The sequence below is a fragment of the Palaemon carinicauda genome, chromosome 16 (assembly GCF_036898095.1).
Source record: "Palaemon carinicauda isolate YSFRI2023 chromosome 16, ASM3689809v2, whole genome shotgun sequence".
Lineage (NCBI taxonomy): Eukaryota > Metazoa > Arthropoda > Malacostraca > Decapoda > Palaemonidae > Palaemon > Palaemon carinicauda.
Window position 1 is genome coordinate 123,941,898 of NC_090740.1, and position 27,500 is coordinate 123,969,397.

General features: G+C 33.9%; 2 protein-coding genes across 4 annotated transcripts in view; both read left to right on the plus strand.

Annotated features, from left to right (window-relative positions):
• Window positions 1-27,500, plus strand: part of LOC137655847 (octopamine receptor beta-2R-like) — a 605,153-nt gene that overhangs the window by 560,704 nt on the left and 16,949 nt on the right. The window lies entirely within an intron of this gene.
• LOC137655553 (cornifin-A-like) lies at window positions 16,704-17,354 on the plus strand. The gene has a single exon (XM_068389453.1). The coding sequence runs from the start codon at window positions 16,704-16,706 to the stop codon at window positions 17,352-17,354; it is 651 nt and encodes a 216-aa protein (XP_068245554.1).

Below are 27,500 nucleotides of genomic sequence, written 5' to 3' on the forward strand. Positions count from 1 at the left end.
TCGTACATCTACCTAGCAGTATTTATTGAATTGTATAAATATTTGTAGAATATCTTTAGTTTCCCGGAGATAATGATATCATATATTTCTCCCCCAACTCATAAATTCCACGAACTCAGATATTATTATTATTATTATTATTATTATTATTATTATTATTATTATTATTATTATTATTCTTATTATTATTGTTGTTGTTGTTGTTATTACTACTTGCTGCTCAGCTACAACCCTAGTTGGTAAAGCAGGGTTTAAACCGGGAAAATAGCCCAGTGAAGAAAGTAAACAAGGAAAAATAGATTATTTTAAGAGCAGTAACATTAAGATAAACATATATATATATATATATATATATATATATATATATATATATATAAAACTGTATATTTATATATTTATGTATATACATATATATACATGCATATATATATATATATATATATATATATATATATTTATATATATATATATATGTATATATATATATAATATATATATATATGTATATATATATATATATATATATATATATATATATATATATATATATATATATACATTTAAGACTACACTTGTACCATTAAGCTTTGAAATACTTAGGAATTACCAAGACTAATTAATTATTATTATTATTATTATTATTATTATTATTATTATTATTATTATTGTTATCATTATTATTATTTTTATTATTATTATTATTATTAGCTAACTACAACCATAGAAATAAGATAGAATAGTGTGCCCGAATGTCTCTTCATTATTATAAACAGCAACAGCATTATAATAATAATAATAATAATAATAATAATAATAATAATAGTAATACTGAAAATGATATTAATGTTATTGATAATAATAATAATTATAATTAAAAGTAATTTTTGATAATAATAATAATAATAATTATTATTAAAAGTAATTTTTGATGATAATAATAATAATAATAATAATAATAATAATAATAATAATAATAATAAACACATTCTTGTAAATGTATAAGAATATCTTAAATAAATTAAAATCGAACCTTCTGAATTTATCTTATTTTTAGTTTTAAATCAAAAGAATGAATAGTTAGATACTTCGTAAAGTAAATGGAAATCAAAATAAAAAACAAATGAAAAGACGAACACCTGGGGAATAGAATACCGGAAAGAATCAGAAAAAGAAATGGCGAAATGAATGTTGAAGAAAGAAAAAAGACATCGAGAATTTTGCAGAAATGCGAAGAGAAGAATGGACAAAGGGAGAGAAAAAGGAAAAGTGAAACTGAAAAATGTGGAAGAGGGAAGAGACATGAATCAAATATTAAACGAGGAGAATGGATAACGGAACCTGATCTTAATGTATTGGATGTGTGAATGAAAGGGAGGAGAAATATAAAACGAAAATTCAGGAACATCGAAGTACAGTTGGCTTCGTTAATTCTGGTACACAATTAAAAAAACAAAGCAGATTTCAGCATACCGGAATTAATGAAGCCAACTGTACCAAGGCAAGATTACTAATGAGCTAATAAGTGGCACTTTTAAGCAAAGCATTAAAACCAAAAGCAAAGACTGCAACACACAGAGAACGGAAGCACTCGTTACGATAGAAAATCTTACCACTGTTGTTTCGTAGATAGTGTTGAAGGGACCAAGCGTATTTGTGTGTGTGTGTCTGTGTGCGTGAGTGTATTTTTCGTTCATGCTCAGCTCTCCCTGTCCATCGAATAGAAGAGAGAGAGAGTAGTCATACCAATGTGAGAGGGGTGTGTGTGTGTACGTGTGCATATCTTTTTAAATATTTAGCCGTAATTTTTGACGGGTCGAGTGCACTGATTATGATAATAATCTCCTTATATAATAAAGTGCAAGTGTCTGACTATATAGTTATTTACATATATAATATATATATATATATATATATATATATATATATATCCAAATAAGCCATATATATTTTTGATACATTAATGTCTGGATTCTCTTAACGACCTCGGGATCAGAGCCCCAGGCGAAATCACACAAAGACAAGAGCTTGGCTCCGGCCGGGAATCGAACCCTGGTCGGCAAGCTTGTATAGACAGTGACTAAGCCACAAAGTGGCTTAGTCACTGTCTATACAAGCTTGCCGACCAGGGTTCGATTCCCGGCCGGAGCCAAGCTCTTGTCTTTGTGTGATTTCGCCTGGGGCTCTGATCCCGAGGTCGTTAAGAGAATCCAGACATTAATGTATCAAAAATATATATGGCTTATTTGAATATGAAAAACACGTAAAAATGTGCAAAATTTATCATATATATATATATATATATATATATATATATCTCGTTTACGCACAGCTCTCCCTGTCCCTCTGGTAGAGGGGAGAGGGAGCAGTCATACTTTGATGAAAGAGTTGTGTATGTGTGCATATGTATCAAAATATTTATCTGTCATTTTGATGGGTTACGTACACTAATAAGAAGAAGAAGAAGAAGAAGAAGAAGAAGAAGAAGAAGAAGAAGAAGTAGTAGTAGTAGTAGTAGTAGTCTTTTATCTGTACTCAAATGAAAAAAAAAAAAAGATTATTTTGAAAAAGACAGCGCTAAAGTTAGATGATGATCTGCCCGTTCATGTAATCTGCCTCTACGTAATCTGACAGGGGGAGGAAGAAGTCAGACGAAAAGTACGTGGGTTGGGGAGAGGAAAAGTGGAGGGGGGAGGGGAGGGGGGAGGAGGAGGAATGAAGAGGGAATATTAATGTTTAACATATGCGGCATTGTCAGAATAAAAAACAAGTCTTAAAAAAGATACCGGGAGAATGTAGGCCACGGAATTTAGAGAAGGTGATTAAGATGAAGAAATGCAACTCGCTGAGTTAATATTAATTCGAAGAAGTGTCAAATGCCCTTAATTACACGATCGTATAGAGTGAGTCATAGTAAGTAGAGTTTAGTGATTCGTTCGATGAGAGTCTTTGGAATGGCATTGGGAATATATATGTGATGTGAATATCATGATTTAATTGATGGAGAACTTGAACCTCTCTATTCTTTTCAAGGACTTAAGACGAGGATTTAGTTTTTCAAAAATAGAATTTTTTACACCACTGGAATAATAAAGGCCACCGCGTCTCTTTGTTTTGTATGCATATGTTGATTATATGTATATATGTGTATATATATATATATATATATATATATACAGTGTATATATATATATATATATATACACAGTATATATATATATATATATATATATATATATATATATATATATATATATATATATATATATATTGTGTGTGTGTATTTATAAACATATAAATTTAATTTTTTATCAAGAACCTAACTCGTACACGGTCAACCCCAGCAGATGCCATCTCTCTTATCATCAATACAAGCGTTGCTAACCCTTTGTTGTCTCGAATGAAGTACAATCTCTCTACTGTACCTTCATATTCTGGTACTCTGCGCCAGCCAACGAGATAGCTTCACAAGAGCATACATGCAGTATTGTATATTTGAACTATATATATATATATATATATATATATATACATATATATGTATATATATATACACATATATATATGTATATATACATATATATATAAATATATATATAGATGTGTATATATACACATATACATATACATATATGTATATATATATATATATATATATATATATATATATAGTGTGTGTGTGTGTATTTGCATATGGATGTATGTATCTACATAAGTACAAACTCTTAAGGATTCTCAATTAAAATATATGCAATATAATTTCCTTTTTTAAGGTAAACACTTAAATTTTGACTCCGGAAACAATGACTTACTAGAACATCTAAATACCGAAATTATAACCTGTGCGACCGAGTTATACATCCTTTCCTTTGGCGATGTTTTCCTTCTGCAACATCTACAGTAGCCTTAGGAAATTGGCATACCGAAATCAAAGGCTCTGTTGCAAGTCATTAAGCTTGAATCAACATTCTTATTCATTTAAAAGTAGATCTTATTGTATTGCAAAGAGATAAAAAATTTTTACTGGATCTTTCCTTAGAGATGTGTTGGTTATTTACCAGTGAAAGTACAAACATGTTTTGAGTCTTGACTCGTGTGATGTAAACATGAACATAAAAAGTTATCTTATTTTCATCTGAGTTTTTTTTATTGAACTTGACAGGTAAAAGTGTTTCATGGGGGCTATTTTTCCTTGTCTGTTTCTATAAAACAGAATCTTATAATTTGTTCTCCTGTATATGTGATCCTATAGGAGTAAAGATTTCGAATTCTGTAAATTTGACACAGTTAAATTATAGTTTATCGTCCTATTTTCCTTAGTTGGTGAAACTTGGATGGAAATTAAAATTGGTGATTGTGAGTATATTCTCTAAATAATTTTTACATTAACATTTGTTTTAAGTCACAACTACATATTATAATTACATTTTCATTTTCGGTTATCATTGAAACCACACATTAAGGTACTTTGAGGGTTGCTAATTATTCCTAAAACAGTATTTTGCTTTAACTAACTTTTGTAAGATCACAAGCAAATTTTAAACCAAAATCATATGTTTTATTAAACCTTGTATGTAGGTTCTTCGTAGGTTGAGTCTCACATATTTATCCTAAGAATATTCGTCGGCATTTTACCTATTGAACATTTACCCTGTGGGAAATCTGGCTTGGGGGAATTTCCCCCCTGTGGGTTTTTTGCCCTCATATAATATTCCCACCCCATGGCTAAAATATACTCCACAATCGCATGATTATTAAATAATCACCATAACATAATAAAGAAAATGGGTTCAATGTTAAAACAATGACTCAACTATCACAAAACATGACTTGTACTTTAAGAAACATCTGCAACTTTTAATTCTTAATAAAGTGATGGTAATATGCCTAAGTACATAGTCAGGTTAGGTATAAGTAGAATCCCGGCAACCAAGGTTAGGTTAGGTTTGCATGTGTAGGTTATAATCTTGGAGGAATGATACAGGTATTATTCCACTAAGGTTTTGATGCATTCCTGTTTTTTACTCAGTCTGGGATACGGGATACGGGCCGTATGTCAAACTGTCATGGACAGATGCAATAATATTGAAGGGGTATATATATATATATATATATAAATATATATATATGTATATATATATATATATATATATATATATATATATATATATATATATATATATATATATATATATATATATATATATATATATATATATATATATATATATATATATATATAACTGCATCTCTTTTCCAAGAGAAGAAATCCAGCTAATATTTGGTCAAAGATTGCATCACCTCTGTTACAATCTACATAATTTTTGGGAAGAACCCAAGCTTCAATGAAAATTATTTTCTTTCTGGAAACGTCACTATACAAGTTATTCTTTTTTTTTTTTCATCTGGTGCCACTTTGTGTCCAGATTGTAACAGGAAACTTGCTCTAGAAGCTTATGTAGCATGGCCTAAGCGGGCTCTTTTAAGGAAACCAGTCAGGATGCCAAATATAAAGAAAAATCCTTATATGACAATATTGTTATTTACAACAACATTCATATGCAGAAGTATATGAATGTCTAGGCGAGATAGGAAGGAAACTTTTAAGAAAATCAGAGGTTGGACAGAGTTAGGTTCTGACGGAGTCTCCCCCTTCAGACAACAAACACTTATCTCCAAAATTTTGTCATATCAGTGACGAAGAGAAGCAGCTAGCTTTTTTGTAATGTTCTCAATCCTAAAGTCACTACTGTATATCATCATCATTTCTACTACTGAAGATAACTCGCTAACTCTCCAATCAAGTATCATATTTCTCTATCTTCCAGGCTGTTTCCCCTTTTTTCAATATTTTGAATTAATCTAAGACATTGACAGTAAAGGAACAACCAGATTGATTTTCTTTATGAAATAAAAGTTTGATAATAAATGTTTTGTGTTTTTATTATTTTTTTTTATATTAATTTCCCATATTTTAATTGTCGATTCCTTTTTATTTAGAGATTGAAAGCACTTGTAAGGATTCTTAGATCGTAAAACAAACCCTGTGTAAATATTCAGGAGGGGCCAGGAAAATTATGTTGAGGAGAAAAATATCTTAGGACTTGCAATTGTCCTGAGGAAAAACAGCCCAGGATACTTTTCCAGGATGAAAAACTGACTGACAAGGATGCCTTCCTTACGGGGAAAACATCCAAGGTTACTTTGCCCTGGAGCAGCTTCAGCCAAGGGGCAAAGATCTCCAAAGACATAGGATTGTAATGCTGATCAAAGTGCCATTGTTAATAACCTTACTTTCTGGACTATTTCTTTAATAATACATCTTGTTTTTAAATTATCAAGGCCTTATTTTGTGTAAATGCTTTCACGTTTTTAGTAGTTATAACCATAATTTAGTTAACGAAAAGCCAAACTTACAACAAGAATTGTAAAATTGGTGTGAGAAATCTGAAATGGATTAGAAAAAGCATTACTGAACAGTGATGGATTCTAAAGAACTGGTTTGGTAAGTTCAAGAAAATTGAGCCTAGAATCCTTTAAATGTTTGTGATTGCATGTCACGCTCAGATAAAAGCCCAATGGTCTGAGACATTGGTAGAGTTTAAACTTTAATAATGATAAAAAAAGGAAAATATAATCAATTATAAGCGTGCTAGAGGACATGGAAGAATACAGGACTAAGTCAGGTTATGCAAAATAAGGGTAAAATGTTATATTAAAATTGATATTAGAATATTTTCCTTATAATATTTTCAGAATGTGTAAGCACGGCTCCGAAAATAATAGATGATTTCATCGAAGCCCAGTCGATTATTTTTGTGTGTGTTTTAGGCTAAATATTTGTTGCTTAATCTGTTTACTTTGGTACGACTATATCGGGTGATTAATTAAGTTCATTTACTCAAGGAAAGTGCAAGTTGGTTGAACTTAGCGTACTGTAAATTATGGATTAATGCCTTGTACCTCAAAAGAAAGTTATTATAACAACAAAACCAGTTTTGTCTTATTTATGAATAGAAAATTCAATAATTGGACAATGTCGCTACTTTTCCATTTTAGGTATCCTCAAATGAATATTCAAAGGTTGTAATGAAACTTATGTAAATCAATTTGAAATGCGTTGATCTTTCTTGCCCAAAAGGGCAGAAAATTTAGTTATCCTTAAAGGGAATCTCGGTGATTTATCTTTTAAGGTACCTGTTGTGCCCTGATGGAATTAGAAGCACAAGATTCTTGTGAGGAAGAGGTATATACCAATAGGAAAAAAAAGTCTTTTCAGATGATAGTTTGACCGATATCAAATTTAGCTTTTGAAATGTATCATCATAAAGGCTGTTGATTTACACAAAATGGTCTGAGAATCTTCTTGATAACATCAGAAGCAATACATACAAAGTTAAACATTTAAGTAAGTGTATAACTGCAGTAATAGATGAAACATTTACAAACAACGAAATTAAGAAAGCCACAGCTTCTCCAAAATACCTCGCCCCATAATCATCTCTATTATGTAAGTCAGGTTACGTAAAAGTCCCCCTATCTCTCATTTAATATATCCCTCTTACCTTCACTACTTTCATGAAAGTGTCTTTTCACGAGAGCTACAAGTGACTGTTCTTAAAATGACGCCCTCTTCCCTATCCTTAACACCCAATTGAATTGTGTTACACCGAGGAGGGCTAGAGATAAAAGTACAAGTACTTGCTCTCTTTGTGGAGCTGCCAACTCTTCTTCTGGTTCCTTTCTATGGGACCTTGGGGTCTGGTTTCATTTCTCGCTCACTCGTAAAGAAAGGTTTTAAAATGGCTACATGGTCTCCCATATCAGGATGCGTGTGATTAAAGTGTTCTCCTACGCTTTTTTGCACTTTTATATTCTACGGATAATCTTAAAAAGAGTTTAGAAGATGTCTCATTAATCCACTTGACGCTGAGGTTACTCTTTTGATCTAATGACCGAGAATATATCGTGATAAATTCGTTTCAGCTGTTTCTGTCACTTCACGTCCTTCTGTTTAAGTGGTAATCGTTATTTTTATTTTTGTTGTTAATCTGATATCGAATATGTAGCATACCTAAAATGTATTCTTGTATCAGCATGATGAGTTTGCCATCATACTATATTGAACGTAATTACTACATTTTATAACAGTGACAACTTATTTTTTTGTTTTTCTTTTAATAGGTTCTCCAAAAATTCTATTTCATGGCACTTCTTTCGTCTTTGAAAGATTATAAATAAGAATAATTTCAGTAGCTCTTCCGTATTAAGTTTATTGATAATAGTTTGCTCTGCCACTGAGGGCGGCAAGCCAGCCTTAACTTGGTGCCGGTCCCAAGCCCGGGTAAATGGGGAGGGTTGGCGGCAGGAAAGGCATCCGGCCATGAAAAATTAGCCAAAACCAATATGGCCAGTGGGGATTGGGAACGTTGACCCCACATAAAAGTGGGAAAAGATGCTGGCAAAGAAGAAGAAGTTTGCTCTGCCTTAATTAGTGACGTAATTTGTATTCTTCTATATTTATTCTTAGTGATCCCTCTCAATATTTTCAAGTTTCATATGCAATACGATCACAAAGTGGACTTATAAATGGAGTATTCATCATTAGTGTAATTATCATCAAATATTTTACTATAAAATCATTTATCTCCCCTATTTTTGTGCTAGCATCTTGCTTTTCCAACTAGGGTTGTAGCTTGGCTAGTAATGATGATGATAATAATAATAATAATAATAATAATAATAATAATAAAGAGAGGGTGTAGTCACACCATGGAGAGGGGGGGGGTGCGTGTGTATGCATATCTTTAGTAGCATTCCAAAATTCTCACCCACAAATAGATACAAAATAATTGACGGGTCGCTTACACGAGTTATTTCGTAAATGTTAACTGTCCTTGCCGGTAGTTTGACTCCAAATATTTTATTTACGAACAATCAATATCATACTGAGACTTTTTGAATGCTCAGACGGAGAAATTTAAACAAAAAAAGAAAAGGGGAAAAAAAATGGTGGGATAATTATTTCAAGGGGATCATATGGAAACTGTACCAACAGGAAACTAAAAAAAAAAAAGTATACATCTAATTTTTTTTTTCTTTTTTTTTGTCTCCCATTGATTAGACCCAATATTCCACCGTGGAAGCGAGATTGCGTTTTGACAATGCTCGTCTATTTATAGATTTTCTTTATCCAGCTGTCTCCTCTGAGGGAAATTGTCTTCCTGCACGATATTAGCTGTGTGTAAGATCATCAAAACAGTTGAAAATCTTCGTTGATCTTTCAGAGTGACAATATCCACCTCTCATTTGAAGTTGGCGTATTGTAGAAAGGAAAGATGGAAGTGTAAACTTTATTTTTCAAATATCTATATACACTTTTTTTATTCTTTGGGTAGTAGGTGCCCTGAAATCCAGAAATTGTTCATCATTGACAGCAAAGCCACTCACCTCATATCTGAGACCATGTTGTTTAGTTAATTTATAAAACGATTTAGATTTCGAGTCTTATTTCTCAAAGGAAATCATAATGGAGTGCTTGTACGTTTACACGAGTTTTCCAGAAGTATAGAATGATAAGAGATTTTGTTAATTAAGCCTAAAATGAAGCAAAGAATGACAAGATATCCTTCAAATTAAAAGTTCAGATCGATAAGGAATATATATATATATATATATATATATATATATATATATATATATATATATATATATATATATATATATATATATATATATATATATATTTACCAAGCAGGATCAACAGAAAAGGTTATTTGAAGAAACATTTACGTAGCTAAAGTACTGTATTTGAAAACAGGAATAATATCATGAAATGCCCTTCAACCAATCCCAGATCTCATTTCGGTAAAGCCATTGCATACATTACATTTCTTGCAAAGAATTTGATAAATTTTCTGAAAGAAACATTTGAATTTCAGAGATGAAAAATTATATGTGCGGTAAGATTCTTAAGCCAGGCTGACACTTGCACGAATTTGTGGCAGGCATTGTCACGACTCGAGTCGTGAACTGGCGTGAACTCGTCGTGAACTGGCGTGAAGTGTTCGTAAACCCGTCGTGACATTGTGGCATGTCGTGACGAGAATTTTGAAATGTTCAAAGTTCTAGTCACGACAAAATTTCGTGACGGGGTCGTGAACTATGCGCGAACTGTTCGTAAACTCGTCAGGACGATGCAGAAAGTGCGCAAACTATGCGTGAACTCGTCGTGCCAGTTCGTGTCAATGTGGACAGGTTAGCTGTGATTCTGAGGGTGTTTTTTTTTTTTTTTTATCTTCCAGTTCGTGCCTCAAAATGTCACGACTTGCCACGACAAATTTGTGGCAAAACGTCGTGCAAGTGTCAGGGTACCTTTAATCTTCCATAGCCTCCCACTTTTGTTAAAAAGTTCAAATAGATATTCTAACAATCTAGACACCTCGTCAAAGCATCCCGAATGATTAAGATTTCTGGCTATTCACCTCTGGGCCATGATTTATCTTACCTTAGAATGATCACACACCAATTTTTTGCAAATGTTGAGTTACATACACCAGTATATGCAATTGAGATGAAGGAAAGTAGAGCAAATATAAAAAGGCACTCTTGTGCTTAGGCGCCAGTTAGGTGATAACTGAGAGGCGAGGTGAATGCAACTGAATTTTATTAAACAGACATCGAGCTTAAATAACAGGATTGCAAGCAAGAACGTCATTAAAAATTCAAAAAACAATTAGGTATGAACTATTAGGTTTATACAGGATAGTATATGCAATTGAAATGAGGGTAAATAAAGCAAAGATTCACTCTGCATCGGGTTTTACGAGGTCAGATCTGAGGGGAATTTTCCCCATTGGGTTTTTTGCCCTCATATAATATTACCCCCCCCCCCCCCCATGGCTAAAATATACTCGGCACTCGCCTAATTACTAAACAATCAAAAAACATAATGAAAAAGAAATGGGTTCAATGTCAAAACAATGACTCGACTATCACAAACATGACTTGAACTACAGTTTGCGATAAAGTTACAGTGAACAGTGACATTGCAATATGAAATTCCTCAATTGTTTAAATTATTTAATGACTCTAAAAAGCTACTGTATAAATCCAGGAAATACATCACAAGAAATAATAGAGAAAAATTATAATTATGAAAAAGGGTAGGCTAGTATGTTGTAACCTGACCAAAATGCCAAGTTGACATAACTACAAAGATCATATATTAAATTTCTAATCATCAATATCAGGATGATTCGTTTGATAATAAAGGAGCTTTGGGCATAAGCAATATAGTCGAAGATACGAAAATTACAAAATATAAATGAAAATGTAAAATGAAACTTAAAAGTGGTAACCGTATGATCGAGAAGCTCCAGGGGTGGAAAAAAAAAAGTTGGATGTTATCCAGAATCCTGGACTGCCATTATCGGGTTCTGGGTTTCTCATGCGATCCGTTTGATGTCTGGAAAATCTTCAGTTGCAAGAGGAATTATTAGGGATTATTTCTAATGTCCTAAGCCTTATAAACTTGAGTCTTTCTCATCATTCTGAAAAGAGGGGAGACTAACCAAAGGTGACAGAGGGACTACCCCTTTAAAGGTTTAAATGCCACTCATGAATGGCAGAGACAAGGGATAGTGACATTGCCCTAGCAAGCAGGACAATGCCCTAGAGACTTAACGTATATACATATGATCAGAGCCCAAGCCCTCTCTCCACCAAAGCTAGGACCAAGGAGCGCCAGGCAATGGCTACGGATGACTCAGTAGATAGACCTATAGGCTCCCCCAAAACGCCCCATCCTTAGCTCACAAGGAAGGTGAGGTTGCAGCGACCAAAGAAACTTACGAGTTTGAGCGGGGCTCGAACCGCAGTCTGGTGTTCACCAGTCAGGGACGTTACCACATCGGTCACCACAACCTTGTCCAGCTTAAACAAGGGTAGGGTCGTTATGAGGAAACAGCCTATAATCTGGCTTATACCGGTCTGATAGTTCTTTGATAAAGGGGGGAAAAGGAAAGACAGTGAGAAATAAGGGAAAGGGTGGAGGAAAGATGGTATAGGAAAGATGGACCAAAATTTTAGATTTAGTGACCTACATCATTAATTTAGAAGAGAAAATAAAAAAAATATTATTACTAGCTAAGCTACAACCCTAGTTGGAAAATCAAGATGCTATAAGCCTATAACTTACTACAACCCTAGTTGGAAAATCAAGATGCTATAAGCCTATAAGCTACAACCCTAGTTGGAAAAGCAAGATGCTATAAGCCCATTAGCTCTAACAGGGAAAAATAGCCCAGAGAGGAAAGAAAATAAGGTAATAGATAAACGATATGAGAAATAATGAGCAACAAATACTTCAAAATGTTCGTGGAATGAATATAAATAATGCAAAAGAAATAATTTACGTGAAGAATACTAAAATTAAAAAGATGGATTAAATCTTAATTCTATTTTTTTTTTTTTAGAATACATCAGTGTATATACGAATGTAACTCATTATTGTGAATTTGGGGACAAACTACAACCGTTTCAAAAGTGCTTTATAGAGTATGCAGACTATCTAATAGTAATCCATAATCATTATAACAGAATAGTTTCTGGCTTGCTACATTTTGAGAGAGAAGAATTTCTTCGTTGGTAATTTTTATTTTTCATATTCACTGTTATTGTGCTGTTATAGGTATACTCTTTGTCATGTGTAGAAACGGTTGATACTGAGGTGGTATGGTCATGTCATGAGAAGAGATGAACAGTATATCGAGAGGAGAGTGATGGAAATGGAGGTACAGGGAACGAGAAGGAGAAGAAGACTAAAGCGAAGGTGGGTGGACTGTATCAAGGATAACCTTCGATCAAAGGGATTAACCGGTGATGAGGTGTGGGACAGAGGTAGATGGAGAAAGCTGACCAGAAACATCGACCCCACATTGAAGTGGGAAAAGATGTAGACAAAGAAGAAGAAGAAGAAGAAGACTGTTTTTGTGCTGTTCTTTCATTTCTATTTGTTCTTTGTCACTTCATCTTTCACTGCTATCAATTATTTGTCGTGAAAACAGGAGGAAATTTACCATACAAAAAAATCTCCGATGATCTAAAGAATCTTTTTGGACACGAGAAAGGATTAGTTATCTCGTGTGTTAAGGTCATCATAGAATGATAAGACATCCCCACAACCATTAACAAGCCCACCTAAAGCAAAGCTCAAAATTTATCAAGAGTTTTCTTACTGGAATTAGTATGGACCGGCAGGTGTCACTTACCTTAGATAGGCACTGCGCATCATGAAGAACTAACTGGCTATCCTTTGATGAATTTAGCCAATGAATCCTCTATATTTATTTTAAGCCCTTTGCGTCAATATGCGTAGGAGATGATGAGGATGATGATGATGATGATGATCGATTAGCACAATAGTCAGTAGGAGCAAGATGAATTATTCACTTTTCTTAAAACATAATCTTTGGAGTTGATCGAAACGCGATACGGAAGTTTTCGCAAAATTGGAAAATATCACGTGAACAACACATAAGTTCAACCAGTCAGCCCCTTGAATTTATGATTCCTTTCCAGCGTTTCGAATAACAGTTAGACTTTATACGTTGGTGTATTCCGATCTAACCAGATCAATTAACCTTTGCACAGCTGCTAATAGCAGCGCTTCAACTGGGCATTTGTATCCCGGCCTCTTATAGCATCTTATAGCCAAACTTTGGACCGAATAGCCAATGATTAATGGACATATTCGAATGAAATCACATCACAAATTGGCGTATTATTATTATTATTATTATTATTTTTATTATTATTATTATTATTACTAGCCAAGCTACAACCCTAGTTGGAAGAGCAAGATGCTATAAGCCCAAGGGCTCCAACAGGGTAAAATAGCCCAGTGAGGAAAGGAAAAGGAAATAAATAAAGGATGAGAATAGATTAACAATATATCATTCTAAAAACAGCAACAGCGTCAAAACAGATATGTCCTATATAAACTATTAACAACGTCAAAAACAGATATGTCATATATAAACAATAAAAAGACTCATGTCAGCCTGGTCAACGTAAAAACATTTGCTCCAACTTTGAACTTTTGAAGTTCTACTGATTCAACTACCCGATTAGGAAGATCATTCCACAACTTGGTAACAGCTGGAATAAAGCTTCTAGAATACTGTGTAGTATTGAGCCTCATGATGGAAAAGGCCTGGCTATTAGAATTAACTGCCTGCCTAGTATTACGAACAGGACAGATATCACCAGAAATCCAGTGATTAAAAGTTCTCGTTTGGGCGTCACCATTGTAACGGACATATACAGCTTATATTGTAAAGAGATATAGAAATAAATCTATTTACCATTTGCTACAAAGCTTGGGGGCAAGATATTACAAGATGACGGGATACTTGATTGTTTGACACCTAAGTAGTTTGGGCATTAAGTTTGACTACCATTTTCATTATGTATCAGTCGCAGTCGTGTACAAATGGACATCCCGAGGGTAAAAATCTATTAAGCTGTAAGGCTTTTAAATACACACAAACGGATCCAAATTTTTATATGGGAAAAATTTGCTGATGGGGAAAGTCTTTTATAAGTGATTTCAAAATGATATATATATATATATATATATATATATATATATATATATATATATATATATATATATATATATATATATATATTAGGCTGTAAAGCTTTTAAACACTAACAGATGCATATTCTTATGTGGGAAGAATTTGTTGATGGGGAAAGTTTTATATAAGGGATTTCAAAAAGAAATATATATATATATATATATATATATATATATATATATATATGTGTGTGTGTGTGTGTGTGTGTATGTATATATGTATATATGTGCATATATATATGTATATGTATTTACATATATATATGTATATATATTTTGGGGGGTCAATATTACTTTGTTAGCCCCTGTCGGCTGGAATGGTCGGACAATCTAAATTTTTAAAACAACATTGCACTGTGGGAACTTGTTTGGCTACATGGAGGGTAGGAAAACTGTGGCTGTTCTGTCTGCACAATAAATATTTTACACAACTTTTTTGCATTTTTTAAATTTATTCCTCTATGCTTATTATTGTCTTCGCCAAAATCTACCATTTCGGAAGGGTATGTCTTCACCCCTGTCTGTTTCCTATGTTTGCTACCTTGTTTATTTGTTTCTTTGTTTGTTTGAGAGCAACTTTACACAAAAACTACCGTGCCGATTTTTAACAAATTTTGCAGTCATGTTGGGTATGACCCAAGGATGATTCTGTCACATTTTCGATGAAGTACATCAAAGTACAAATACGCAATAGTACTTTCAAAATGATTACAATGTTAAGTAAATGGCAAATATTTTGTTAGTTTTCAATTTTTTATTTTTCTTTTTTGAACAACATTACGCAAATAAACTACCGAACCAATTATAACGAAAATTTGTGGACATGTGGTGTATGACCAAGGGACAAATCCATTGGATTTTTAAGAAAATAAATCTAAGTACAAGCACGCAGTAGAGTTAGGAGCAAAATAAGACTGGTTGGCGTGGCGAAGGCATGCTCTCTACTGAATACCCCTCCAGTTATTAGTATGGTTTTTCATTGTTAATTCATGAAAAAAAAAATTCTGATCTTATCATAAGGTATCTCACCCATTGACAAAACTGCAGTTCATTATAAAGAATGACATGTTATTGCCATTTAGTTTTTATTACTCTCTCTCTCTCTCTCTCTCTCTCTCTCTCTCTCTCTCTCTCTCTCTCTCTCTCTCTCTCTCTCTCTCACATTTGACATGGCTAAATTTATCATGACATATTAACCATTATTTATGACGGAGTACTTCAACTCGACCCACTTTGCTTCACTCACTATATTATCTAGCTATGAGGGTCTTCTGATGTAGCCGATGTCATATAAGTCTTTTTTTCTTCTTCTTCCTCTTTTTTTTTTTTTTAGTGGTAGACGAGAAAAGGAAGTTGGTAAAAACGATTACCCTATCATAAAACCATCCACTGAGAAGACGTAAGAGACCCATATGAGGATTTCTCTGATAAAATTAAAACAGACGCCATTGAATTTCCAAGAGGTCATACTAAATCGTGTTTGCTATCAGACACTGAGGACAGTCTGTTCTATCATGATCTGCCATTATAGCATTGCCAGTATCTTAAATTTTCACATTAGTTTTTTTCCTTTAAGAAACAGATTCGTAATCTCCGAAGAAGAGGAATTTAGGAACGTTTTCATCTTCCTCTTTATTTTGTCGTCATTTCTTATGAATTTTTTTTTTTTTAAGTTAAGCCCTTCTTGTCTCCATAAAACTGAAAATAAATTAGTAACGAACTTCGAGAAATAGCATACAAAATGAATGCCTTATTATGGAAAGTTTGTTCGTTGTAATACTAGGAATTAAACAAAGACACTATAATTTAACAATAGTCATATCTACTTTATCAAAAATATCTCAAGAAATATTTCATTTTATATGAAGAAATCATAGCTGAGGTATACCCAAAAGTAAAGAGGTAACTGTACATCAACTGTCATACATTTCAAGTTTATATTTTGTTACATTGAATAACAATCACTTCTGCCAGAGACAAGAGATTGTTGCTTGAGATTGACAAAGTATTCGTGATAACAGACATATATTTCTGTTACGTAACATTTTCAGGATAATGTGTAATGAAAGCGGACCCTCTCATCATAGTAACATTCACCACCAAAGACTTGTGTAAATCAATACTTTCTATTCCAGAGGTTCTCAACCCTTCTATTGCAGAGGTTCTCAACCCTTCTGTTGCGGAGTTTCTCATCCCTCCTATTCCAGAAGTTCTCAACCCTTATATTGCAAAGGTTCTCAACCCTTCTGTTGTAGAGTTTCTCAACCCTCCTATTCCAGAGGTTCTCAGCCCTTCTATTGCAGAAGTTTTCAACCCTTTTATTGCTGAGGTTCTCAGCCCTTTTATTGCAAAGGTCCTCAACCCTTCTATTGCAGAGTTTCTCAACCCTCCTATTCCAGAGGTTCTCAGCCCTTTTATTGCAGAGGTTCTCAACCCTCCTATTGCAGAGGTTCTCAGCCCTTTTATTGCAAAGGTCCTCAACCCTTCTATTGCAGAGTTTCTTAACCCTCCTATTCCAGAGGTTCTCAGCCCTTTTATTGCAGAGGTTCTCAACCCTCCTATTCCAGAGGTTCTCAACCCTTCTATTGCAGAGGTTATCAACCTTTCTATTGCAGAGGTTCTAAACCCTTCTATTGCAGAGGTTTTCAACCCTTCTATTGCAGAGGTTTTCAACCCTTTTATTACTGAGGTTCTCAATCCTTCTAATGCATAGGTCATCAACCTCTCTTTTGCAGAGGTTATCAACCTTTCTATTGCAAAGGTTCTCAACCCTTCTATTGCAGAGGTTTTCAACCCTTCTATTGCAGAGTTTCTCAACCAGGGGAATTCCCCGAAGGGAGGCTTTTCAGATTTTTAGGGGGAAGAATTGGGACGAAAGATTTATAGTCTTTCAGCTCCCCTTGGAGCTGTATAAAAATAAGCTATGTAAACTTGTAAATGTATATGTATTTATAAGGAGAAATTAAAATGATTTTTCATATTATATGCATATTATTTTGAATGCACTCCTTGAGGCAGACAATTTTTTGGAAAGGAAGTAGGAATGACATTCTGACGTGTGGTGAAAGAGGTTTATGGGGCTAACAATAGAACCATTCTTCCATTGTATCACCATCCATTAATATATTTCGTTTTCCTGCTTTCACAAATGCAGAATCTGACCAGAGACTGAAATCTGGAGTAATGAGCGATATTTCTAAGATGATATTAGGTGATTGTTTCACACGCTTATTCGAAATACTGCTTTCAGCGTGATATGCTGTGCAAAGAGCTACATATCTTTAAGATGGATAATGTGAAATAATAAAAAAGAAATGAAATCCTGTCTTGAATTTCAAACATCCAGTTGCTGTTTTGACATCAAAACTCTTGCTTAGATTATTTAAATTTCGAGGAATTTTTTGAAGTACAAAATGATACGGGTATAAAACAAGTGGAAGGGATGGAGGGTTAAATAGTTCATCGTAAACCATATCAAAGGATTACTCTGTGAATTGGAGTTACTGATGATGATAAATGAGATTGTTTATTTCCTTTAGGTAATCACCACTTGACTGTCCGCTAACTGGGGGATTCACTGTACTAATGACAAACGGAAATGACGTAAACACTGTTTCAATTGCACGGGTACCGTAATAGTCTCTAAATTGAGCTGGCTTATTGCCAATATTGTTTCTTGTTATTGAATCGTGGTCGAATGTCACCTACTGTAAACACGTAAATTGTTTTCATAGAATTGTCAGTCAATAATAATTACAAATAACTACTTTGAAAACGGCATAACACGATCTCTCTCTCTCTCTCTCTCTCTCTCTCTCTCTCTCTCTCTCTCTCTCTCTCTCTCTCTCTCTCTATATATATATATATATATATATATATATATATATATATATATATATGAAACAGTTGTCTACCATAAGACGAGGGGGTGACATATAAAATACAGGACATCGATCATTGCCACATTCATTCATTAGAAGGCTGAATCGTGGATGAGACCCTAGTGCGAAAGACTTGTACAACATAAGCTGCCTCATAAACGTACTCATAAGTCCTATAGACAGAATGATCATCCCTAAACCCCCCCCCCCCCCAAAGATACAATTTGCATACTAGAAATTGATTGCTCTTTAATTTTCTAGGAGGAAAGTAACTTTCTTTCAGGTCCAGTTTCTCTACATTTATCCAGCATTGAACTATAGCTCCCAAAAGTAATGTCAATGTGTAGTGAGAAAAATGCATAAATTAATAGAATGACTCGTGCTGCCTGATCACGTAATCCCTATCGGTAGGGTTGGTATGGAAGGGTAACTAGTAGCCACTCGGCAGGGTTGGTATGCGCGGTTACCCGTTGTAGCCGTTAGTTATATACTGTGCCTGTGTTAGAATTCCCCAGTCCTTTTTTTTTTCTTTTTTTGCTGATAGTAAAGGTGGGTGAAAGAAGAATGTATCTGATTATGATGTTAGATTGGCCAGCAACTAAGGCGGGCCATGGGGTTCATGCGTTGGCAGCCCATTCGAAGGTGCAATGGGAAACACTGTAAGTTCATGTAATCAGAAGGACGGACATGACAAGGTTGAAATGAAGCTCTCCAAAGAGCACTCAATGACGACCATGGAGGAAGGTATGAGCTGCAGTCAGTCGAAACCCGATCATGGTGAAATTCGTGTTTTTCTTATGGATGGTCTGCTCTAAACACAGTCCAATCATGCTTTCAGAATGGTGGAATTAGCTAACTAGCTAACAGTGGTAGGGAATAGTTTGGTGAGTTTAAGTATTATTGAGAGTAATGCGAAGTGTGATTTGATCATAAATTTATTTATATGCAGGTACATTTTTCATATTATGGTTTTAAAATTGACATAGCTCAATTTTTTTTTTTATTTACTTTTTTTCTGGTATTCTTATCTACTGGCTTGGTATTTACTGATGCTGAAGTTGTCCTTACGGATTTGCAAAATGGGCGAAGCTGGAGATACCTCTGAGACTTTGTAGTGAGTCTTGTATTTCTCCCACTGATTGATGCTGTGTTTCTTGCAAATTACATATATCTTCTGATGCAGGAATTGGTGAGTTTGAATCCGAATTAAGTTCATTTCCGGGCGTTAAGTTTCCTTCTGATGAGTTGTCTTCTGTATTTCTCTGCTCTATTCCTATGGTGTGGAATCCTCCATATCCTGCTGTAATATTCTGAAATACTTGGAATTCTCCTGCTCTGCTATTAAAGGTTTAAAGGCCGCTCATGAATGGCAGTGGCAAGGGACAGTGGTATTGCCCTATCGAACAGGACAATGCCCTAGAGACTGACCATATTACATGTGATCAGCACCCAAGCCCCCTCTCCACCCAAGCTAGGACTAAGGAGGACCAGGCAATGGCTGCTGATGACTAAGCAGATAGACCTTTAGGCTCCCCCACACTCCCTATCCGTAGCTCCCAAGAATAGTGAGGTTGCAGCAACCAAACGAACTAACAAGTTTGAGCAGACTCGCACCCCAGTGTGGCGTTCACCGTTCAGCCACCACAACCCTAAGTTCTTTTGACCTGCGTTCCTCTTCATGGTGCTTTTTACTTTATCTATTGTTTCTTTAGAGAGAAGTATTGTTGGTAAATTGTTATCTACTAATATACTGTTTATTATTGAGGGGTAGAATCTTCCTAGACGCCGCCCTAGTTTCATTGTGGGTAGAATCTTCCTAGGCGCCGCCCTACTTTCATTGAGGGTAGAAGCTTCCTGGATGCTGCCCTAGTTTCATTGCTATGTTTGTTATTATCACTCTTCTTTTATATTTGTATATTGCTAGGAAGGCTACCTGTATTTGTATTACTATGATAATTCCCTGCACTGGTAGCTGTTACTTTGGCATAGCTTGTACTGTTTTTTTCATTGGATGTCACATCACTGTTCGGCTTTATCTCTTGCCTTTTCTTGTTAATTAGAGCCTTCCTTACTGGGCATTTTGCTACTAAAGTTCTGCTGTTGATTGCAGTTGATGCGTTTCTTTCTATTTTCTGTACATTACTTGTACGTATGGTCATAAGATGAGCATTCAGAGCATATTTTAAAGTTTTTATCTTTAGAACATTCCTTATAGATGCTCATAAAAATAGTATTTATAGCAAAGGGACAATTTCCCAAATGTATTTTCAATATATTGACTTGACTTCGAAAGGACAGGTAGGCTATGAAGAGGCCTCATTATGTGGCTCTCTTTGCCATCTTCGGTGTTTGTCTTCATTTTCATAATGTGGGAATTATTTGATGTTTTTATCACATCATCCACTTTAACCCAATAGTATATTTTAAGTTCTTCTCCGTATTCGGACGTTGTTACATCAAGGTGTTTTGCTGTGGTTGTTTTGGAGGTTTTATATTCTGATCTTTGCTCCGACAGCGTCTATAACGATTACAACCCTTCCAGAAGGCTAAACTCACTGTCAGATCTCTGCTCAGGATCAATCACTTTAGGCTATTCATTTAGAAAAATAGTCTTGTTATCTATCTTTGGGATCTTATCCAAGTCATCTTCATCTACATTAATGAAGAATGCGATGTTAGCGTGGGTTACTTCATGAACTGTGAATCCAATCTTTGCTATACACTCCCATAACCTGCGACGTCTTCTTGGCTCATTAAGAGGCCCCCTTGACTCAGGTCTTTTAACTTAATCTTCATTTTGCATCATCATATTCACTTTTCTTGAAGTTTTGTCACATAGAAAGGTGAAACATTGACCTAGCTATGCTGGCACTGAAAGAGACGCAAGGACAATGCCGATGACCTCAAGGTTAAATTTTTAAAAGAACCACACGGGCGGCTATCCTTGGGTTTTAGTCAGAGGAGAGAAGAAAAACACGTCTAACCCCTATGGTTGTTGTAGGCAGACTGACAGTCTTTCCAAAGATTCTGTGTTATCACAACCGTATCAAATATTTGTACATAATATGTCAAAGTAATTAATATTATAGTAATTATTATTATACTATAAAATAATGTATAGCTATAGCACTATCCAAGGTCATATATGACATCCACCATAGCATTCACTCCCCAATATCAGGCCTACTACTTTTTCCTCCCCTAGGGTTGTGGTGGCCGCTGTGGTAACGCCAGACTGGGGTTTGAGTCCCACTCAAAATCGTTAGTTTCTTTGGTCGCTGCAACTTTACCGTCCTTGTGAGCTAAGGAGGGTGGTTTGAGGGAGCCTACAGGTCTATCTGCTGAGTCATCAGCAGCCATTGCCTGGCCTTCCTTTGTCCTAGTTTGGGTGGAGAGGGGCTTGGCGCTGATCATATGTATATATGGTCAGTCTCTAGGGCATTGTCTTGCTTAATAGGGGAATGTCACTGTCCTTTGCCTCTGCCATTCATGAGCGGACTTTAAACTTTTAACGAAACACAAGTCAAGTAACATCATCTGATGAGTTAGATTATACAACACATCGTGTTCACGTTACTTTTGGGAGCTGTAATACGTCTCTCTCTCTCTCTCTCTCTCTCTCTCTCTCTCTCTCTCTCTCTCTTTCTCTCTCTCTCTCTCTCTCTCTCAATTCACTCTACTCATCAACTTATTGTACTCTATTCTTTCAAACTGGCCAAATTGTCTCTTAAAACTCTGATCGATCCCTTTGCGTACACCAACCTCACCACCACATTTGTCCTTATTCCCTATACTTTAGTTTTTCTCCATACCTCATAAACTACACAAATAATCCTTTACAACAGTTTCAGACATTTTTCTAGCTATCGCTTTTTAAAATATAGACTTCACTTCCATAAAGGAGATGTGATCTAATGCTCCCATCATTCATCACGTTTTTTAATTTTCTTTGGCACTCAAATCATTTTCCCCATGTTTGAATATAAACTTTACTACCATCTTTCCATCTTTTTTCGTCCTGATGTTGTCATTTACAATTTTACATTATTCTCGAGTATCTGTAAGAATCAACCTTTTCCGCTTTACATATATAGATTTTAGCAGTTGTTGTTCGTGGCAGTTCTGCAAGATTTAAGCTTGACTTCTTTGGGTTTATAAATCTCCTAATTTTTAATAATAATCTTATTCTTGGTTTTCTTTTACCCTCTTATCAACTTTCTCACATATATTTACTATCAACTCTTGCCCTTTCCTAATCTTTCACGAGTTTCTGCAATAATTTTTTTCACTATTCCCAGTCTGTCATGTTCCACCTCCAAACTTCAGCTATTTTATATACAATTCAAGAATCCTTTTTCCTTCCATGTTTATGCAATTACATATGTAGCTAGATCATAAGTTTTTGTATGTGGTTAAGCAACTGATGATAGATAAAGAAGCAATTGTGATTTATTTCCTCCATGATGGTTCGTTTGGGAATCTAAGTTAAATCTTTGAGCTGATCCATAAATTGACTATTGCTATGTTTCTTATGAAAAACTGGGAATTGAAGCAATTAGTAAGTTTTAGCCCTGCATGACGTGAAATATAGATTGGCAATATGATGACAAATTCACATCAATCATCGTTAAAGTTTTACAGATCAAAATATAAAATATATATAAACAATATGTTTGAATTTAAATCGTTAGATATATCAAATATGTGTATTAAGGGTTTTAAGTGTTATGATGAAACAGGTTATTCATAGAACAGCTTATATAAATTATATATTTTATAAATTGTAGGATTGTAAATATGTATTTTATAATAAAAGATAAAAAAATATATATTTATTTATATACGACATATTATTCTCTCTCTGGCAAATATTAAATAACTTAATTTCAACCTGTAGGTTTCAAATCGTAACGTAAAAGATGAAATCATTTTCAGTCACAATTTGTTGACTTTTTGACCTGATCCCTCTTTCAATCTTTCAAGCTGAGACGTAACAGAAGTGGGAACCTGAGGTGACAGTGTTTTGACAGCCGTCTGTCCTCATGTCACTCTACATCCCTTCTTAATGATCTCTCTATATACATTCATATGTGCACATTTACATTTATACACACGTAAGAGAGTTATTGGGTCCTTTTGACCGGTTAGATAGCATTGCGTTGGATTCCCGTCTGGTTACTCTTCATTTATCCTTCGCCAACAATTGAACCCAATAGTCTCTCTCCTATTCTTTACACATTCTCCTCTTTCATAATGCTTCTTCGTATATACATACATATGATCACTTGCATTCGTGCCCCCCCCCCCCTCTCTCTCTCTCTCTCTCTCTCTCTCTCTCTCTCTCTCTCTCTCTCTCTCTATGATCACTCGCATTCGTGCTCTCTCTCTCTCTCTCTCTCTCTCTCTCTCTCTCTATATATATATATATATATATATATATATATATATATATATATATATATATATAGATAAATATATACTTACATACATACATACATACATACACCACGCATTCAAATAAGCCACATGTTTTAATATACTAATGTCTGGATTCTCTATTACAGTGGCATAGCACTTAGCTAAGTGCTATGTCACTGTAATACAAGTTTCCTGGGCCAGGGTTTGATTCCCGGACGGCCAGAAGCTATTGTCTTTGAGTGGTTTCGCCTTGGGACTCTGATTCCGAGGTCGGTAAGAGAATCCAGACATTAATACATCGAAATATATGGCTTATTTGAATATAAAAACACATCTAAATGTGTAATATTTGTCATATATATATATATGTGTGTGTGTGTGTGTGCGTGTAAGTATGTATGTATGTATATGTGTGTGCGTGTATATATATATATATATATATGTGTGTGTGTGTGTGTGTGTGTTAGTGTATGGTGCATATTATGGTGCATGAAATTGAATCCTAACAAAACGAAAAGTATGATTGTAAGTAGGTCTAGGACAGTTGCTCCTCAACATCCGGATCTCAGCATTGATAATGTCTCTCTAATTCTGTATGACTCTTAAAATTTTAGGTGTGATTCTCGACAGCAAAGTCACTTTTGAGAAACTTGTTAGGTGTGTGTTTTTCAATTACACAAAAAAATTGGCTTATTGAGGAAGTCTTATAAAATTTTCGGTGATCAATCTATTTTTAAGAATTATTTTAACTCTTTCATTCTACCTTGATTCGAGTATTGTTCTCCTGTATGGTCTTCAGCTGCTGATTCTCATCTTAATTTGTAGTACAAAAACTTATGGTCTATTAAATTTCTTATTCTTGATCTAGATATTAATCTCTATCAGAAAATGGGATCCGATCTTTTATTAACTTGTGTTTAAATTTTATAAATTTAAAAGATGATTCATTGGCAAGGGTATGACATGCTTATTAGAGTCCTTGAAAATTACTGCTAGACTAAGATTTCCAGATCATACAAAACACACACACATATATATATATATATATATATATATATAAATATGTATATATACATATATATATGTATATATATACACACATATATATGTATATATATATATATATATATTATATATATATATATATATATATGTATATATATATATATTTACTTATATATACATATATATATTTGTAATACATATATATATATATATATATATGTATATATATATATATTTACTTATATATACATATATATATTTGTAATACATATATATATATATATATATATGTATATATCTATATATATACAGTATATATATATATATATATATATATAATTTCTTTTATTCTTCAAGTCATTAACAATCCCATTTCAGTCAGACTATTTCCTCCATGCATGGAAATGACTCCCACAATAAGATGTCATTATTAAAAAAAAAAAAAAATTATGTAACTTCCTGTGATGTTCGGAGACATTTCATTTCAATGAAGTTTTTTAAGCACTTATCATTGATCAATTCTCCCATACAGTCATGCCTCATGAGCAAAGCCCCCATTGTGGCACTAGTCCAGCTTAATCTACACGATATTTTTGTACTTGTGAACTTCAAAGAGTGTGTTCCATTGTCTCCATACTTTTTTAGGTTTTGATGAAGGTTGATAGTATAAACGAAATATGTCTTTGTGTTTCATTTGGTCTATGGACAAGTGGTTACCACTGAAATGAAAGGAATATTTACCCTTTATTCATATATAATTCATTTTTCATCTGTAAATTGGTTATCATATAACATTTTGGAACATTAGGTTCTCAGCCTTAGCCTTTGTTTTGTGGTTTCTAAGCTTGAGATTTCAATTAATACTACCGTTTTTACTTTTTTTGTTCACTGTTGGTGCATCTTACCTAAAACATGACTGTTTCTTCAAATATTTTGTTTGAAAATATAATTAGAACTATTTAAGCGAATGACATACAATTTATATAAAGACCATAGTGACTAGATATTTCTATAAACCTTGAAATAATTTCATGCAGTACTGTACCTAGTTTTGCTTTTATTACACTGTAGTTCTTTAGCTTTCATTCTGTTTCCGTAATGGAAAAAGCCAATAATCATTAGGAATGGGTGACAATAGTAGCATATTGATCAATATATTATTGAATTCATTTGTCTTTACATGGGAAGCATACTTGTTGATGCAATTATATTATTATCAGAAGTATATGGAGAGTTTGATCTCTTTCACTGTACAGATAAAATCCAAGAACTTGAATATTGACTGAAATCGATATAGGGATGAGAGAAGAGAGTGGAAAAGACTCACAAGAAGAAATGTTGGTTAATGCTATGTTAGATTCAGAAAAGTTTTTTTTTTAATGACTACATTAGAGCCGATATGTAAATATGTGCTGTTTGGCTTTCAGAAAGGCCTTTGAGACATGTGATGCCCTTCTTACGATTTCCAATGATGTAGAGAAATCCCTTATTTGTGGTCAATAAGTTCTTATTATTGGTCTTGATTTTAGTGCTTCCTTCAACCGTGTTAATCATGATGTCTTGTTTCAAGATTGACGGGATGGTAGTAAGTGGATCTTTTCTGAGCATCATTATAGAATTTTTAAGTAATAAAATGCAAAGAGCATTTGTTGATGGGGCATCTTAGTTATTATAGTAATGTATTATCTGGTGTTCCTCGGGGTAGCATTTGGGACCCACTACTTTTAACGTTACATATGCTTGATATATGGTTTACCCTTGATATAGATATATTGCATATGTAGAAGATGATACACTTTCTGCATTATTTCCATCCCCCTCAGTGGAGATGTTACAAAAATCCTTTAATGGTAACATAGCTAAAATTAATGTGTGGTGCAAGTTATAGATGAAGTTGACAAAATTCAAAGTATGGTTGTAAGTAGGTCAAGGACAGTGGCTCCTCAACATCCAAATCTTTTAATTGACAATGTGTTTTAAACTTTATAAAACTTATTTCAAATTCTAGGTGAGATTCTTGATTGTACATTTACTTTAGAGAAACAGATCAGGTCTGCTTCTTCTTCAGTTCGAGAAAAAGGTGGCATACTAAGAGAGGCTTTAAATATTTTTGGTAATAAATATATCTTGAACAAATACTTTTATTCTTTCGTTCTATCATGTTTGGAGTATTGCTGTCTTTAATTCAGCTGATAAGTCTCAGTTTGATTGGTAGGACAAAAAAACTATATACATATATATATATATATATATATATAATTGACGCAAAGGGCCTCTGTTAGATTTCGCCAGTCGTCTCTTTGTTGAGCTTTCAAATCAATCCAAACTATATTTGATAAATTCATCCCCCCCCCACACACACACACACATATATATATATATATATATATGTGTGTGTGTGTGTGTGTGTTTGTGTGTGTGTGTATATATATATATGTGTGTATATATATATATATATATATGTGTGTGTGTGTGTGTGTGTGTGTCTATCTGTATATGGATATTTTACGTCGATATGTAAATTTTGAGTACATAAAATACCAGCTAAAGGGGAT

Excerpts from the sequence above, each read along its gene's own strand:
- LOC137655553 (XM_068389453.1), top strand. The coding sequence starts at position 16,704 with ATGAAAGCGGACCCTCTCATCATAGTAACATTCACCACCAAAGACTTG.